The sequence below is a fragment of the Stegodyphus dumicola genome, chromosome 9 (genome assembly GCF_044657685.1).
Source record: "Stegodyphus dumicola isolate Sdum_Otavi_A_Nest chromosome 9, ASM4465768v1".
NCBI classification, from domain to species: domain Eukaryota; kingdom Metazoa; phylum Arthropoda; class Arachnida; order Araneae; family Eresidae; genus Stegodyphus; species Stegodyphus dumicola.
Genome location: NC_140776.1, coordinates 88,391,768 through 88,411,726, shown reverse-complemented (window position 1 = coordinate 88,411,726; position 19,959 = coordinate 88,391,768). Strand labels below are relative to the sequence as shown.

Below are 19,959 nucleotides of genomic sequence, written 5' to 3'. Positions count from 1 at the left end.
GGCATTTTTAATTATGATTCTGTAGCGTAAGTTGCAACAGAATATGGCCTATTATGCAGCATATATTAATAAAAATTATCTGGAAACAAAAACTCAGTTTTGTAGGATAAATTGGTTTCAAATATAAATTGTTAGTATCAGATATAAAAATGCTATATATCAAATTTAACAGAGAAATTACTGTTATAAGCTTTTTCAATACATTTTCAACAGAAAAAAACGATAAAAACTTCCAGCTCACTATTTTTCTCCGATGATGCAAAACTGTAAATTACGTCTAATACTCACATCCTCAAATATCATCAAAAAGAAAAAAAATATTGTTAGCTGAAAGGCATTAAAACAGACCTTTAATAACATAAATCAAACTATTATTGTTATTCTGTTAAATTAATATGTGTACTCTAAACCCATTCAAATTAGACTTAAATTAACAAATATTTTCAAGAAACACTGAAAGCAAGTTAATAATATTTACCAGTTTGTATAGATCACAATTTCTTTTAACCATGTTTTAATTACTGCGATAGTTGTTATAGAATTCATTAAAAGCCGTAAATGAGTTTGACTTTAGAAGCACTAATACGGATATTTACGAAAGCTGTGTACGAAAGGTATGTATGTTAACAGAGAGAGAGAGTTTCCCTTTCAAAAACAAGCATGAAAAATTGGAGATAAAATTCTAAGCAACATTCATACAATTCGAACTTCTGTCTCTTCAACCAGCATCATTCACCTGGGGATATGGAATAAAGCTCCTAAAGTCTGCAGAATCAACAAAATTTACCTGCTGCAGTGTCTTCTTTGATGGGTGCTATTAATTCTTTTTCTTTCGTATTTTGAAAGAAAATTTGTTCATAAAAAATAATTTTAAGGAAGAAATGTAAAAAATAAAATATTGAAAATTGTGTTTTCTTATCTAATATATTTTACTTTTCAGTATCGTTCAAAATATAAAATATTGGCATCGAACGCATAAAATAAATGATGGTTTATCAAGATACAAATTTTGTTCGGAGCAACTTTTCTTAAAACTTTCAGAGAAAAAAACATACTACCATTAACCTACAAAAACGTCTTTCCTATATAACATTTGCTACATTAAACTGGCTCATATTTTTCTCCATATTCAGAAAAAATTTCCGGATGTCCTAAGCGGATGTCCTTGTTTCAAAGAAATACAAATGTTATAAAGCATCATCTATTCAATATACCAATTACCAGTACTGTATATCTGAACGTGTTATAATAAATTGGTTGTAAATAAATAGCAATTAAATCTATCTAGATATTTAATTAACTACTGTTAATCAGAAATTACCTCTACGTTTTGGCGAGTTATTGCCCACACTTAATGCTTTCTATGGACACAAGACACAACTCAAAAGATAGATGTTTACACAAAAATTAATACCTTACATCTTGTGGATATTAAGCTTAATTCCTTACACCTTGTGGATATTAAGCTTAAAATAATACGAAAAAGGTTTATAGCTGCGTTGCATTTTTACGCGAAGCTACAACACTAAGTTGATCGGAGTACATGGTACTTAATGTTACAAATTACAACCATGGTACCTAATGTTACAAATAAAAGGGCTGAAAAGTAAATTTAGTCAGGAAAAAATAAAGAATAAATTGCTGTTCGTAAAAAATTTTATAGTATATTTTCTCTTATGTTAATCCCTTAAAAATATTTTCATGAAAATTTTCTTTTAAAGTAAAATAATATTAAAAGAACTAACAACATCGATAAAAACCGTGTTGCGAATGAAAATTTTAATTGTGACAAATTGTATTTGTTTTTCAAGGAATCCGATATCAGCGTTTAGATTTCAAAGCTTTTGTAATAATAGGTTACAAACAAATTTGTTGAAAAGTAAAATAATTTAAGGAGGAACTCGAAATATTGCCTGATGTTAAAAGTTTACTTAATTATATTAAAAATTAGACTCTTAGGTTTACAAAATCTTCTAACCCGTAAGATTAAAAACTATTTTCGTACCTTATGTTAAGAACCGTAATAATTGTAATTACATATTTATAATCACTATTTAAGAAAATAAAGTCTGTAGCCAACTTTTCGAACACCCGGTATATAGTCACAAAACTATTACTTTCCACGAATGCTGAACTAAAAATTCATTGTCTTCTTAGTAATATCTAAATAATACGTTTTCCTTTTTCATTTAAACTTAAAGAAAAACCTCTTCTTACAGGAGTTGGATGGCTGCCATCGCAGGCTCAGTAAGTAATTATTATTATTATTATTATTTTGCGCCATATTCTAATATTATTTTCCTTTTTTACGGAAAAGCAATTGAAATGAAAAGTAAAAACTGTTTTATTTTCCATTCTGCTTCTTGTAATAAAAGATTCCAAGGCCTCCTGTTCCTCCGCAACATGTCCAGGCCACTGCTCCAAATTATCCATCTCAGCCACCTCAACAGCAGATGCATTCAACTCCATTTCCACCTCAGCAACAGATGTCTTCTACCCAACCACCACCTCAGTACACACCTCGGCAACAAGCTCCTGCCTATACTCCTCAGCCACCATCAGGTATATATGAATTTACATTTAAGTATAATAAAAGTGGTACCCTTAGATGGAAAACTGAATGCAATAATATAATTCAGAAAAGACCGTTCTTCGGTATAAGGAAATAAGTGAAAAAATTATCTGCACATTAAGATTTTTTTTTTCAACTGTAACATACAATGTAGAAGCAAAGCGACCCGAAGATAAAAAGAGTAACTTACTTCTTTGGAATATATATTGCTTGTCTATTCATATACACTTTTGATCTGCGAAGTTATTTTAAACCTTTCTCTCAAAAAATGATATACATAAATTTATCTTCCCATTTCTATTGCCAAGCGACAAAATTAGTAAAAACTATTTTGTACATGTAATTGGAAGGATTTTTATAAATTATAATATGGTACAAAAGAAATAATGGTGTACATACAAGTTATCAGATGCATTATAGGTCATTTGAATGAGATGTAACATAAATTGCTTCAATTATATATATTGTTTAAAAATAAAATCCACATATAAAGCCCACATCGCTATTTCTAAATTGATGTTAATCAAACAGTACATTATTTTAATTTAAAATATAAATAAAAATCTTACATAATATTAACTAGCAGTACGGCTAGCTGCAGAGAAATGGTAATTTGATAAGCATTATGGATAATAAATGAAAGAATTCCTGTTCCGTTGAATGTCGATATTTGCTTGAATGATAAATTACGTATATGAATTGTAACTTAACCAAAATACAGAGAACTATAAACATTTTTAAAGTTAAATGAAGAAAACTAGAATTATATGCATAAGTCATACACCCTCATCCATTTTAAAAGAACACTAATAATGGAAAATTAATAGCAAAAGTTAAACAAGTTAGAGCACTCTTCTTAATCGACACTTATGGAAAACAAATGCTAGACAGCAATTACAATAATGCTATAAGGTATTTCTCCCACCTTCTTGGCGTGCCTTCGTGGTGTAGTGGTTCTGCACTCTGTGCCGGTATTCCAGAGGTCCGTGGTTTCGATTCCCGGGAAAGGCGGTTGCTAATTTTTCATCTCTTCGGCCTCCAAAAAAAAAAAAAAAATCCTAATGTCTCTACAGTGGCGCCCGAACTAAAAGGATGTTGCATGAAGTTTCTCCACACCCAGGAATTGGCAATTGGGTCATCTAAAAACCCCAGTTGTCCTTTAAAAGGGGGAATATATAAGGTATTTCTCCCACCTTCTTGGCGTGCTTTCGTGATGTAGTGGTTCTGCACTCTGGGCCGGTATTTCATAGGTCCGTGGTTCGATTCCCGGCGAAGGCGGTTGCTAATTTGTCATCTCTCTGGCCTATCCTAATGTCTCTACAATGCGACACAAAAAGGCTGAAGAACTTAATTTAAGCTAGCGAAACTGACTCGTACATTTCTTTTAGAAAGTATAATCAATTTTATAAAGTACTATAATAATAAATAAACTTAGAAAGTAAAATATCCTAAATCCAATAAAAATTGACATTCATCACCTCTTAGCTTTCCTAACTTATGTAGTACTTGTTTGTATCATATTCTAGTGAATTTTGGATCTCAGGGTGAACTGAAATTATCAAACAAATGCAATAGAAAACGTGGAGAGTAGCAAAAAGTAATAAATATGTCAATGTCATCGCTTCAAACAATTTGATAACTTCCAAACTGTAGTTAAAATGTTTCGTTTTATTACAGCTTATTATCATATTATTGACTAATTTTAAAAACATACGATATTTTTAACGTAATTTCAATATTAAGAAACAGGAAATGGTTCAATGCTGTAAAGATAAAATTATGCAGTAGTTGGTTTTGATTTTTTCCCGCCGAAAAACATAAGATTATTGAACAAAATATTAAAACTCATTATATTGATGTAAGATTAGCTTTTTTAAGCACAACTTGACAAAAATTTTACTATATTTGTTCTAAAGCAAATTTCAACGGAAGTCAACGGAATATGAAATTGATCAGTGCTTTTGAGGCTTAAATTCTAAACATTAAAAGTACAAACAATATTATGTAAAAAACACAATTAAATATACACACAATTCGACAGATTAGTTGGCATTGCAATATATGACCTATTACCATCAATAATACTTAAGTTGCTATTATATTAATTATCAAATATTAACTATAATGTGTTATAAAATAGGAGCATAACATATAAAGTTAAAAATGCATAGTTATATATAAGTAAATTATTTTTGTCTCTCTTAAGACAATTATTCAAATTATTTAAAGGAAAAGAAATTCTTTAGTTGCATATTAAATGCTTATCATACCAGCGCATACACATAGGATAAAAGTCAACATTTTGAAAGCTCTTATTCGGAAAGGTATTGTTACCCATGTATATATATTCGATATATAGAGGGTGCCTATAATTTATTGACCGAATAATAAAATTTAATTGAAACTTAATTTTACGAAGTAACAGAAAATAATTTATATCGATATAATCTTTAGTTCAAGGGATTTTGTTTACTCTAATTTTTGGGAATGGCAACAGGAAATTTGTCTGTTTACAGACAATATAGAGTCATATATTGAAAACGCGATGTTTGTTCTCTGTTTATGGGAAAAGAAACCTTCGAAACAGTTTTAAGGCAACTCCGACATGAATTTAATAGACCTCCATCAACGGAACAATCGATTAAATGATGATTAAAAAAATTTCGAGAGACCGGACATATTTTCCATAAAGAAAGTGCAGGTTGGCCAAGCGTCAGAAATACAAATGCTTCCGCCATTCGAGATTTATATGTGCTCAGTGCCAGTAAATCCATTCATCGTGCCAGCCTGCAAACAGGAATTCCCAGGTTGAATATTCATAAATTTGTTCATGAACGATTGAAACTGACTTCGTATAAATTGCAAAAAACAAATGAAAAATAATGATCGGGTTGTTAATAAAGAATTTTTTGTAGACATTCTTGAGAGTATCAGCAATAACGAATTTCTTGAGAAAATTGTATTCAGTGATGAAGCAACATTTCATACTTGAGAAGAGGTTAGTCAACTTAACTGCAGGTGCCAGAAAATCCGCATTTTGTAAGGGAAATTGAGCGAGGCAGACCTTAACTTAATATTTGATACACAGTGATTCAGAACAAAGTGATTAGTCCCTTCTTTTCTCGAAGTCATCAATTAATTCGGATAATTACTTCGATAGAGATTATTTTCAGTTCCACAATTACAAGAAATGCAGCCAAACGGCTTTTTCCAACAGGATGGAACCCGTCATTGAGTTACACATGTAAAACAATATTACACATGTAAAACATGTAAAACAATATGTAAGTATTCCTTGATGAAATATTACACATGTAATAAATATTACACATGTAAAACAATATGTAAGTATTCCTTGATGAAAGATTTCCAGATCGTTGGGTTGGTAGAGGTGGACCAATTTCATGGCCACTGCGTTTTCCGAAAGTCACACCACTCAGCTTCTTTTTCGGGAGACACCTGAGCAATCGACTTCATGCTGCAGAGATTCTCAGCATCGAAGAATTAAAAAATCAAATCACCACAGAAATAGCTACGGTAACTGCGCAAATGCTTAATAACCTCTGAATGGAAATCGAGAATATACTATATATTCTCCGAAAAACTAATGGTGCTTATGTTGAAATGTTTTAATATAAAATTCTTTGAAGTGCTAACTAAAATTCAGTCAGACTCTTTGTCCTATCTCTTGTTTTGTATTATTTAAAACATATCTTGATCCAATGAATAAATCATGGACATTTTGTATTTCTCAATGTGATGAGAATCAAATGAAGATTTAATGACATTTGAACGACTTTCAGACACATAAAATTCTTAAACCTTGTTCAAAAGAGAATTTATTAAGTAATTTATTGTTTAAAATGGCTTTAGAAGTTTCTTATAATCAAACTTTTACATTATCAATAAGGGTCATATCATAAGAATTGCGTTAAGAGGCAAATTTTAAAAAAAATGCAAGGGAAGACTCTAAGGAAGATTTAAAACACACATCTGCCACTAGAGTCTATGGTTTCGAATTTGATTATTTAGAAAATTTACGGGACCAATATCATAAATAATCCCACAGACAGACCAGGCCATATGGTTTAATGATCACCGTATTAAAATATACATGAAAATTAGACAAAACTTGCCATCTGTACTAGCAAAATGCAAGACTCAAAAATAGAAATCCAGAAGCCAAAAAGTAGTTTTAATATAATCATTCTTGTATATATTAGCGTAATTAAAAAATATAGATAAAAATGTAAAGGCAGATAAAGGGGACAAGAAGATTTAATAATGGAATATGTGTGTGGAAACGAAGGGTTGATGTGGTTGAGCGATAGATAAAAGCATTCTGCCGCTGTAAATCATCATTCTCCGTGCAAATTTCGAGCGATATGCATCGCATACGAATGCGGAACCTGCCGATATGCATTTGATCTATGAGACTCCGGGCGAAAATGGAGTCAAATGCTCAAAAGGTGGTATTCGGAAATTGTTTTTTTATACCTCATTTGAGTAACTGTTCCGTTTCAGACGCACCGCATAGGCAAAATGCATGTCGGAGAGCTCTGCTTTCGTATAGCGATGCATACCAATCAAAATCTGCCCGGAAAATGACGATATACGAAAGCAGAACGATTTTATTAAAATCTGAACAGAGCCCTGTATTACCTGAATGTGCCATTTCGCGCACATATTTCCATTACAAAATCTGCTTATTTTTGTATTCCTATTTGTTTTAAGTTTTGCTAGATATTTTTGAATCATCCTGATTACTGTATCAGAACTAGTGTTTCTTTTGACTTGCTTTGGAAACATGAATGGTCCTGAATAGGAACAGGGAGCTTACTCAAGCTATGTTCAAGAAGGTGTGAAGTAGACAATACAAGCAGGAAGAGTAAACGAAACCCTTTATTTTCTATACTTTACAGGAATTTCCGAAACTTTGGAATACAGAGACCAACCACTTGTCTGAACGTAAGAATATAAAAACTACTAACTAAAACTCTAACTAAAACTAACTTTGAATTAGTATACAAGTGCCTAGCACTAAGATTGGCCTTTATTTAAAGAAAGGTACGTATGTACCCGAGCTGCTAAAACTACGATACGTCTGCAATTATCAAGAGGGCTAAACCTCTGGCCTTGAAGGCAACCAGCAACAGAGTGAAAACTCGTAAAACTACTGTGGCAAGCGGCTTGCTTCCAATAACTCCTTCCTCTCTCTTGCTTGGCAAAAAGCCACAACTTAAGTACCTGGCGTTAGCAAGACAATTTGCATAAATAAGTTAAAGCGTTTAATTCTGGCCGGAAGTAGAAAATAAGAAGTGATAGTACAGTTTTAAAATAAAATAAACGTTAGTAAAACTTAGGATCCTTACAACTGTTGCTATTTTTTTCTTAAAATTCTGTTAATATCCTTATAAAGATTCCTATATGACAGCCCCATAATTTTATTTTTAGTTACATATCATCGAGAATATGTTGGCAATGGACAATTTTATTTTAAACATTTTTATACATTTGTTTCGAAATACGTAATTTTAAAAGATATTTTACACGTTTTATTTCGTAATTTTCAGCAACAAAATATGGAAAAGAAATAAAAAAACTATCTCCGAACGTAGAAGAATGATTCTTTTTAATTTGGCTTATTAAGATTACGTTTAACTCATTCACATTTTTATTAGATTTATATTACAATCCTCATCGTTACTGTAGATCATGGAAATGATAATAATGAAGGATTAAATTTTATGATTTAAAAATCCATTGTTGTTAGTAACAATACGATGCCAGAAAAATGTAATAGTAATTCTTGAGGAACCGCCAAAATTCAGAAATTTACATTAGACATTCTCGAAAACATTCTCTTTTTTTTCCTGCGAAATTCATCGCAGAAAATCCATTATCTAGTTATTCCAGTTTCTGCCGAAGCGATAAGAACGTTTCCCGCGTATATTCAGCATAAAAGGCGAACGCGTTATTCACGGATCCCTCGGTTAGAACGAAATTCTGCGTTAATTATTTTAATTCTTAAATGACTTGAAAAAAAAAACCCTTAATAGTAAATAAAAAAAATATTTATATGGAATTCTGACAAAATTCCTAAGGTCCAAGTGGTTATTCCCCTGTTTTGTCATATCAAATAAATATGTGTATGAAAAATTTCAGGAAACTGGGTCGGTAGAAGGGAATACAAATTAATTTCAAGATTTTTCTTAAACAAAGAGAGGAAGTTTAAAACCGTGTAAAAACAATTAACGGTCAATTTTTATTTCTCAGCATTCAATACATGAAACGATGTTAGTTGTTTCATACATTGAATTCTGTTAGTCCGTATGATTCAGTTTAATAACATAAAAGAATAAAGGTTAAACACGGGATTAATTTTATTAAAATATCAAAGTAGAAAAAGCAGTAAAGCTATAAATTAAGTGTTTTAAATAACTAATATATCGATATGAGTTTTGCAAATAACTGTTTTGCAAAATGCCAAAATTTATTTTCTCTTTACAGTGCCCGGCCAATATCCAGCTCCTATGAGTTATCGTCCACCAGTGCAGGCAGGTTATAATAGTGTCCACCCCCAACCGTACTCGAATGCAGGTGGAGGAGGAACCACGGTAGTGGTACAAGATCGAGGAGGCTACGCTCCCGGAGGAGGAGATTTTGCAATGGGTATGTTACTAGGAGGTGCTCTAGGCACTACATGGGGTGCTCATCACTATGGAATGGGCTGGGGCGGAGGATGGGGTCACGGACCTGTTGCACATGATACGAATGTTCATATCAATAATTATTACGACAATGATACTTCCGTAGTAAACAATAATGTGGATTTGACTAATAATGTGGATATTGAACAAGGCATTCCAGGAGGAGGTGAAGTGATCGCCGGAGACATGATGCCTTTGGAAGATGAAAGAAATGATTATATTGCTGGAGATTTCGTACCTATAGAAGATAGTGGAGGGGGAATGTTTGATGGTGGGGGAATGTTAGATGGTGGAGATATGGATTTCGGTGGAGGTGACTTTGGAGACTTCTGAAATTTTTGCCAATAACAGAAAATTTTGAAAATATATGAGAAATTATAAACAAAGTTTTAGAGAATGGGAGGACGGAGATGTTCAGAATGAAAGACACATACGCAAGCTTTATCTGATGGTAATTAAGCAACACAAAGAAATTACAGTTTAAAAATCGGAGAAAATTACAGGGAAATTATATAGTACAAACAAACATAAAGAAATGTTGCAATTCTAGTATTACAGGATATTTTCAGAAATACTCAATTCATCGACAAATTTCAAGCAGGAATTCATAAAATATCAGAACTTCAAGGGAAAAAACTTTATTACTGTTTAGCCTTCTACATACATAACTTTCAGATGTTATATATCGCTTGGCTCCTTCAACCAATTTCTAGATTGTGTTTCAGAAATCAACTCTTTGAACTTTCTTCTATTTTGGAAGGTTACTTAGGATTTTCTAAATTTCTGAAATTTTATCAACAGGTGCCTTTTAAGGAGAGATTTCATTTTATAGAAAAGAAAAATATACGCAAATGCCGAATCTGCCCAGTAAAGGGCAAATAATAGCAGTTTAGTACTGAATTTTCCTTTGAAGCTACCTCTTAACCAATTATAGAAAAACCAATGAGAGCTTTTTGATGAACGGGGTATGCCTTAATGGACAACTTTCTAAAGGTAACTGACTTGTATTCACATCATACATGAGGAAAATTATAAAAGCCCATGTGCTTTTATTTAAAATAAACTGCTTGATGACAATTTATGCTGCAAAGAAAATATTCTACTCAGCACTGAAAGCGAGCATTGCCTGCATAAAATCAATGTGCTATCAGGCTTTCCTTCCGCAGGCGGACGGTATTTTAATGGAAACAAACTGAAATATGTTTGTAATTATTTGCCATCAATTTTCATTTGGCAGCTTCACTGAGCTGGTATATATAAAAAAAGTCATCTGCATAAAACTAAATAATGAATTCAATTCAGCCTTCTCAGAACTTTATAAACGCGCTGTAATCGACAGTCTTTAGATAGTGTAATTACTTCGTCCGATTTTAAGATTAAGAAAACATAGTTTATAAAAAATGCAATAGCAAATTTCAAAATTAAGGATGAAAATCTTACAGATTTTTAAATACACACTTTTCATTTTCATTTTCATATAAAACATAAATTTTATATTAATAAAAAATACAGGAAATATTTCCTTTTAATACTGTAAGATATGTATTTTTACACTATTCTGACATTAAATAAATTCGGATGAAAACCTGTGATAAAAATTTCACTTTATTTTCTATAATAAGTAATATATTTTTGACTTGCCTGACATATAATTAATCTGTGCATAGTATTTTATTAAAATATTTCGCAGTTTTAAAATCTTCATTAGAGGTAAAGTGCTACTTGAGGGCATCGCAAATTACAGATGTATTCTGGATCGGAAAGATGTCTGAGTGAAAGTTGCTGCCGTGGTTTGTATTCACATCATACATGAGGCTTGTATTCACATCATACATGAGGAAAATTATAAAAGCCCATGTGCTTTTATTTAAAATAAACTGCTTGATGACAATTTATGCTGCAAAGAAAATATTCTACTCAGCACTGAAAGCGAGCATTGCCTGCATAAAATCAATGTGCTATCAGGCTTTCCTTCCGCAGGCGGACGGTATTTTAATGGAAACAAACTGAAATATGTTTGTAATTATTTGCCATCAATTTTCATTTGGCAGCTTCACTGAGCTGGTATATATAAAAAAAGTCATCTGCATAAAACTAAATAATGAATTCAATTCAGCCTTCTCAGAACTTTATAAACGCGCTGTAATCGACAGTCTTTAGATAGTGTAATTACTCCGTCCGATTTTAAGATTAAGAAAACATAGTTTATAAAAAATGCAATAGCAAATTTCAAAATTAAGGATGAAAATCTTACAGATTTTTAAATACACACTTTTCATTTTCATTTTCATATAAAACATAAATTTTATATTAATAAAAAATACAGGAAATATTTCCTTTTAATACTGTAAGATATGTATTTTTACACTATTCTGACATTAAATAAATTCGGATGAAAACCTGTGATAAAAATTTCACTTTATTTTCTATAATAAGTAATATATTTTTGACTTGCCTGACATATAATTAATCTGTGCATAGTATTTTATTAAAATATTTCGCAGTTTTAAAATCTTCATTAGAGGTAAAGTGCTACTTGAGGGCATCGCAAATTACAGATGTATTCTGGATCGGAAAGATGTCTGAGTGAAAGTTGCTGCCGTGGTTTGTATTCACATCATACATGAGGCTTGTATTCACATCATACATGAGGAAAATTATAAAAGCCCATGTGCTTTTATTTAAAATAAACTGCTTGATGACAATTTATGCTGCAAAGAAAATATTCTACTCAGCACTGAAAGCGAGCATTGCCTGCATAAAATCAATGTGCTATCAGGCTTTCCTTCCGCAGGCGGACGGTATTTTAATGGAAACAAACTGAAATATGTTTGTAATTATTTGCCATCAATTTTCATTTGGCAGCTTCACTGAGCTGGTATATATATAAAAAGTCATCTGCATAAAACTAAATAATGAATTCAATTCAGCCTTCTCAGAACTTTATAAACGCGCTGTAATCGACAGTCTTTAGATAGTGTAATTACTCCGTCCGATTTTAAGATTAAGAAAACATAGTTTATAAAAAATGCAATAGCAAATTTCAAAATTAAGGATGAAAATCTTACAGATTTTTAAATACACACTTTTCATTTTCATTTTCATATAAAACATAAATTTTATATTAATAAAAAATACAGGAAATATTTCCTTTTAATACTGTAAGATATGTATTTTTACACTATTCTGACATTAAATAAATTCGGATGAAAACCTGTGATAAAAATTTCACTTTATTTTCTATAATAAGTAATATATTTTTGACTTGCCTGACATATAATTAATCTGTGCATAGTATTTTATTAAAATATTTCGCAGTTTTAAAATCTTCATTAGAGGTAAAGTGCTACTTGAGGGCATCGCAAATTACAGATGTATTCTGGATCGGAAAGATGTCTGAGTGAAAGTTGCTGCCGTGGTTTGTATTCACATCATACATGAGGCTTGTATTCACATCATACATGAGGAAAATTATAAAAGCCCATGTGCTTTTATTTAAAATAAACTGCTTGATGACAATTTATGCTGCAAAGAAAATATTCTACTCAGCACTGAAAGCGAGCATTGCCTGCATAAAATCAATGTGCTATCAGGCTTTCCTTCCGCAGGCGGACGGTATTTTAATGGAAACAAACTGAAATATGTTTGTAATTATTTGCCATCAATTTTCATTTGGCAGCTTCACTGAGCTGGTATATATAAAAAAAGTCATCTGCATAAAACTAAATAATGAATTCAATTCAGCCTTCTCAGAACTTTATAAACGCGCTGTAATCGACAGTCTTTAGATAGTGTAATTACTCCGTCCGATTTTAAGATTAAGAAAACATAGTTTATAAAAAATGCAATAGCAAATTTCAAAATTAAGGATGAAAATCTTACAGATTTTTAAATACACACTTTTCATTTTCATTTTCATATAAAACATAAATTTTATATTAATAAAAAATACAGGAAATATTTCCTTTTAATACTGTAAGATATGTATTTTTACAGTATTCTGACATTAAATAAATTCGGATGAAAACCTGTGATAAAAATTTCACTTTATTTTCTATAATAAGTAATATATTTTTGACTTGCCTGACATATAATTAATCTGTGCATAGTATTTTATTAAAATATTTCGCAGTTTTAAAATCTTCATTAGAGGTAAAGTGCTACTTGAGGGCATCGCAAATTACAGATGTATTCTGGATCGGAAAGATGTCTGAGTGAAAGTTGCTGCCGTGGTTTGTATTCACATCATACATGAGGCTTGTATTCACATCATACATGAGGAAAATTATAAAAGCCCATGTGCTTTTATTTAAAATAAACTGCTTGATGACAATTTATGCTGCAAAGAAAATATTCTACTCAGCACTGAAAGCGAGCATTGCCTGCATAAAATCAATGTGCTATCAGGCTTTCCTTCCGCAGGCGGACGGTATTTTAATGGAAACAAACTGAAATATGTTTGTAATTATTTGCCATCAATTTTCATTTGGCAGCTTCACTGAGCTGGTATATATAAAAAAAGTCATCTGCATAAAACTAAATAATGAATTCAATTCAGCCTTCTCAGAACTTTATAAACGCGCTGTAATCGACAGTCTTTAGATAGTGTAATTACTCCGTCCGATTTTAAGATTAAGAAAACATAGTTTATAAAAAATGCAATAGCAAATTTCAAAATTAAGGATGAAAATCTTACAGATTTTTAAATACACACTTTTCATTTTCATTTTCATATAAAACATAAATTTTATATTAATAAAAAATACAGGAAATATTTCCTTTTAATACTGTAAGATATGTATTTTTACACTATTCTGACATTAAATAAATTCGGATGAAAACCTGTGATAAAAATTTCACTTTATTTTCTATAATAAGTAATATATTTTTGACTTGCCTGACATATAATTAATCTGTGCATAGTATTTTATTAAAATATTTCGCAGTTTTAAAATCTTCATTAGAGGTAAAGTGCTACTTGAGGGCATCGCAAATTACAGATGTATTCTGGATCGGAAAGATGTCTGAGTGAAAGTTGCTGCCGTGGTTTGTATTCACATCATACATGAGGCTTGTATTCACATCATACATGAGGAAAATTATAAAAGCCCATGTGCTTTTATTTAAAATAAACTGCTTGATGACAATTTATGCTGCAAAGAAAATATTCTACTCAGCACTGAAAGCGAGCATTGCCTGCATAAAATCAATGTGCTATCAGGCTTTCCTTCCGCAGGCGGACGGTATTTTAATGGAAACAAACTGAAATATGTTTGTAATTATTTGCCATCAATTTTCATTTGGCAGCTTCACTGAGCTGGTATATATATAAAAAGTCATCTGCATAAAACTAAATAATGAATTCAATTCAGCCTTCTCAGAACTTTATAAACGCGCTGTAATCGACAGTCTTTAGATAGTGTAATTACTCCGTCCGATTTTAAGATTAAGAAAACATAGTTTATAAAAAATGCAATAGCAAATTTCAAAATTAAGGATGAAAATCTTACAGATTTTTAAATACACACTTTTCATTTTCATTTTCATATAAAACATAAATTTTATATTAATAAAAAATACAGGAAATATTTCCTTTTAATACTGTAAGATATGTATTTTTACACTATTCTGACATTAAATAAATTCGGATGAAAACCTGTGATAAAAATTTCACTTTATTTTCTATAATAAGTAATATATTTTTGACTTGCCTGACATATAATTAATCTGTGCATAGTATTTTATTAAAATATTTCGCAGTTTTAAAATCTTCATTAGAGGTAAAGTGCTACTTGAGGGCATCGCAAATTACAGATGTATTCTGGATCGGAAAGATGTCTGAGTGAAAGTTGCTGCCGTGGTTTGTATTCACATCATACATGAGGCTTGTATTCACATCATACATGAGGAAAATTATAAAAGCCCATGTGCTTTTATTTAAAATAAACTGCTTGATGACAATTTATGCTGCAAAGAAAATATTCTACTCAGCACTGAAAGCGAGCATTGCCTGCATAAAATCAATGTGCTATCAGGCTTTCCTTCCGCAGGCGGACGGTATTTTAATGGAAACAAACTGAAATATGTTTGTAATTATTTGCCATCAATTTTCATTTGGCAGCTTCACTGAGCTGGTATATATAAAAAAAGTCATCTGCATAAAACTAAATAATGAATTCAATTCAGCCTTCTCAGAACTTTATAAACGCGCTGTAATCGACAGTCTTTAGATAGTGTAATTACTCCGTCCGATTTTAAGATTAAGAAAACATAGTTTATAAAAAATGCAATAGCAAATTTCAAAATTAAGGATGAAAATCTTACAGATTTTTAAATACACACTTTTCATTTTCATTTTCATATAAAACATAAATTTTATATTAATAAAAAATACAGGAAATATTTCCTTTTAATACTGTAAGATATGTATTTTTACAGTATTCTGACATTAAATAAATTCGGATGAAAACCTGTGATAAAAATTTCACTTTATTTTCTATAATAAGTAATATATTTTTGACTTGCCTGACATATAATTAATCTGTGCATAGTATTTTATTAAAATATTTCGCAGTTTTAAAATCTTCATTAGAGGTAAAGTGCTACTTGAGGGCATCGCAAATTACAGATGTATTCTGGATCGGAAAGATGTCTGAGTGAAAGTTGCTGCCGTGGTTTGTATTCACATCATACATGAGGCTTGTATTCACATCATACATGAGGAAAATTATAAAAGCCCATGTGCTTTTATTTAAAATAAACTGCTTGATGACAATTTATGCTGCAAAGAAAATATTCTACTCAGCACTGAAAGCGAGCATTGCCTGCATAAAATCAATGTGCTATCAGGCTTTCCTTCCGCAGGCGGACGGTATTTTAATGGAAACAAACTGAAATATGTTTGTAATTATTTGCCATCAATTTTCATTTGGCAGCTTCACTGAGCTGGTATATATAAAAAAAGTCATCTGCATAAAACTAAATAATGAATTCAATTCAGCCTTCTCAGAACTTTATAAACGCGCTGTAATCGACAGTCTTTAGATAGTGTAATTACTCCGTCCGATTTTAAGATTAAGAAAACATAGTTTATAAAAAATGCAATAGCAAATTTCAAAATTAAGGATGAAAATCTTACAGATTTTTAAATACACACTTTTCATTTTCATTTTCATATAAAACATAAATTTTATATTAATAAAAAATACAGGAAATATTTCCTTTTAATACTGTAAGATATGTATTTTTACACTATTCTGACATTAAATAAATTCGGATGAAAACCTGTGATAAAAATTTCACTTTATTTTCTATAATAAGTAATATATTTTTGACTTGCCTGACATATAATTAATCTGTGCATAGTATTTTATTAAAATATTTCGCAGTTTTAAAATCTTCATTAGAGGTAAAGTGCTACTTGAGGGCATCGCAAATTACAGATGTATTCTGGATCGGAAAGATGTCTGAGTGAAAGTTGCTGCCGTGGTTTGTATTCACATCATACATGAGGCTTGTATTCACATCATACATGAGGAAAATTATAAAAGCCCATGTGCTTTTATTTAAAATAAACTGCTTGATGACAATTTATGCTGCAAAGAAAATATTCTACTCAGCACTGAAAGCGAGCATTGCCTGCATAAAATCAATGTGCTATCAGGCTTTCCTTCCGCAGGCGGACGGTATTTTAATGGAAACAAACTGAAATATGTTTGTAATTATTTGCCATCAATTTTCATTTGGCAGCTTCACTGAGCTGGTATATATAAAAAAAGTCATCTGCATAAAACTAAATAATGAATTCAATTCAGCCTTCTCAGAACTTTATAAACGCGCTGTAATCGACAGTCTTTAGATAGTGTAATTACTCCGTCCGATTTTAAGATTAAGAAAACATAGTTTATAAAAAATGCAATAGCAAATTTCAAAATTAAGGATGAAAATCTTACAGATTTTTAAATACACACTTTTCATTTTCATTTTCATATAAAACATAAATTTTATATTAATAAAAAATACAGGAAATATTTCCTTTCAATACTGTAAGATATGTATTTTTACACTATTCTGACATTAAATAAATTCGGATGAAAACCTGTGATAAAAATTTCACTTTATTTTCTATAATAAGTAATATATTTTTGACTTGCCTGACATATAATTAATCTGTGCATAGTATTTTATTAAAATATTTCGCAGTTTTAAAATCTTCATTAGAGGTAAAGTGCTACTTGAGGGCATCGCAAATTACAGATGTATTCTGGATCGGAAAGATGTCTGAGTGAAAGTTGCTGCCGTGGTTTGTATTCACATCATACATGAGGCTTGTATTCACATCATACATGAGGAAAATTATAAAAGCCCATGTGCTTTTATTTAAAATAAACTGCTTGATGACAATTTATGCTGCAAAGAAAATATTCTACTCAGCACTGAAAGCGAGCATTGCCTGCATAAAATCAATGTGCTATCAGGCTTTCCTTCCGCAGGCGGACGGTATTTTAATGGAAACAAACTGAAATATGTTTGTAATTATTTGCCATCAATTTTCATTTGGCAGCTTCACTGAGCTGGTATATATAAAAAAAGTCATCTGCATAAAACTAAATAATGAATTCAATTCAGCCTTCTCAGAACTTTATAAACGCGCTGTAATCGACAGTCTTTAGATAGTGTAATTACTCCGTCCGATTTTAAGATTAAGAAAACATAGTTTATAAAAAATGCAATAGCAAATTTCAAAATTAAGGATGAAAATCTTACAGATTTTTAAATACACACTTTTCATTTTCATTTTCATATAAAACATAAATTTTATATTAATAAAAAATACAGGAAATATTTCCTTTTAATACTGTAAGATATGTATTTTTACACTATTCTGACATTAAATAAATTCGGATGAAAACCTGTGATAAAAATTTCACTTTATTTTCTATAATAAGTAATATATTTTTGACTTGCCTGACATATAATTAATCTGTGCATAGTATTTTATTAAAATATTTCGCAGTTTTAAAATCTTCATTAGAGGTAAAGTGCTACTTGAGGGCATCGCAAATTACAGATGTATTCTGGATCGGAAAGATGTCTGAGTGAAAGTTGCTGCCGTGGTTTTTACAAAATTTTTATTTACACCGCAGCTTTTTTCCACCTGTTAAATTACTCTCCCGTCTAGAATTATATACATACGACAACATATTTTATTCGTTGAATTAATCACTTCGAGATAACATTTTATAACCACAGAATAAATGTTAAGAAGTCTATTCTTTTTCTTTTGCACAGTTCAGAAACATTTTCAGAGTTTCTAAACAAAGATTTTTTTTCCAGTTGTTCATTTCAATAACCATTGCACAAGGAGTTTAAATATGATACTTAAGTTTATGTATATATATATATATATATATATATATATATATATATGTATGTAACATGAGAAAAAAACTAAACATTATACGAGTCGTATTTATAATGCACAATTTACAAATCAATATATCATTTTTTTTTTAAAGCCCAAATGGGCTATTAATTTCATTTTGGCCTTTTGCGTCGATTCACTATAAATGGCGAATCACTTTTCAAATTCTTGGCACCAAATATTATCGCAATTAAATAATAGAGAATCTGCATAAATGTATGTATGTTTCTCGCATTGTGATAAAGCAAAGGTACCTACAGCCATCAAATTTTGAAAAACGTAATCTTCCACCGAATATGGGCATCTGGAAGCTCGAATTCGGAATCTGTTTTATTATTGATTTCATATTTTAGTGACACTTTAAGGAATTTTTGATTAACAAACTCAACGATTTCAAAGCGAGCAATGGCAACACAGTACGAAAAAAAAAAAAAAAAAAAAAAAAAAAAATTAATCTCCAGCGTGCGAGATTGTATCGGAAATTCTAAAGATGTGCTGATTTTAAAATGATTTTGCGACACTACTGTTGAATTGAGTTTTATGGTTTAAATGCAAAGAACATGATCTGATTTTCGTTACACACACTTTTTCTTTAATATATGTATATACAATCATGTCCATAAATTATGGATAATTCGGAGTCACGCGGAAATCGAACTCTAAAATAAATATATCACCTGTAAAATCACTACACACATCTTCAAGAATCATATGCAAAATTCAGGAAGTAACAGATGACACCGATGGTACGTCACAATGACGAGAGTGTAAGAGAATGATATATAAGGAATACAGGCAAAGAAGTAAAATTGTTCGCAGGTGCTTTATAAGCATTTCAGTGCAATAACCGAATAGTTATGACACAAAGGACGCATTTGGATGATTTTTTACGTGGTAGAGTTATCGACCGTCTGGAATGCGGGCGTACCCAACTGGAAGTATCAGGCGAACTTGGAATTGCCCAGAGTGTCATCTCCAGGCTTTGGCAACGATTCCAAGATGATGGTAATGTGAGTAGACGTTACAGCACAGGTCGCCTTAGAGTTACAGTGCCGAATGAGGACCGGTATTTCGCAGTTACTGCCAAAAGAAACAGGCGGAGCACAGCCTCAGACCTGTCTCGTCAGCTCTCTTCAGCCACTGGTACAACAATTTCAAGGCAGACCGTGTACAGACGCTTAGGGCAGATTGGTCTATATGCTCGTAGACTTGTCAGATGCGTTCCACTTACTGCAACTCACTGTCGCCTGCGG

General features: G+C 31.1%; 1 protein-coding gene across 1 annotated transcript in view; it reads left to right on the top strand.

Moving 5' to 3' along the window:
* The window catches only part of LOC118199029 (uncharacterized), a 42,420-nt gene extending 23,712 nt beyond the window's left edge, over nucleotides 1-18,708 (top strand). The window contains exons 4-6 of the mRNA XM_035370808.2: nucleotides 2,220-2,247; nucleotides 2,376-2,562; nucleotides 9,083-18,708. Of these exons, the coding sequence (XP_035226699.1) occupies nucleotides 2,220-2,247; nucleotides 2,376-2,562; nucleotides 9,083-9,615 (748 nt within the window). The 3' untranslated portion in view covers nucleotides 9,616-18,708. The remainder of the gene's footprint in view (nucleotides 1-2,219; nucleotides 2,248-2,375; nucleotides 2,563-9,082) is intronic.
* Nucleotides 18,709-19,959: the final 1,251 nt, after the last annotated feature.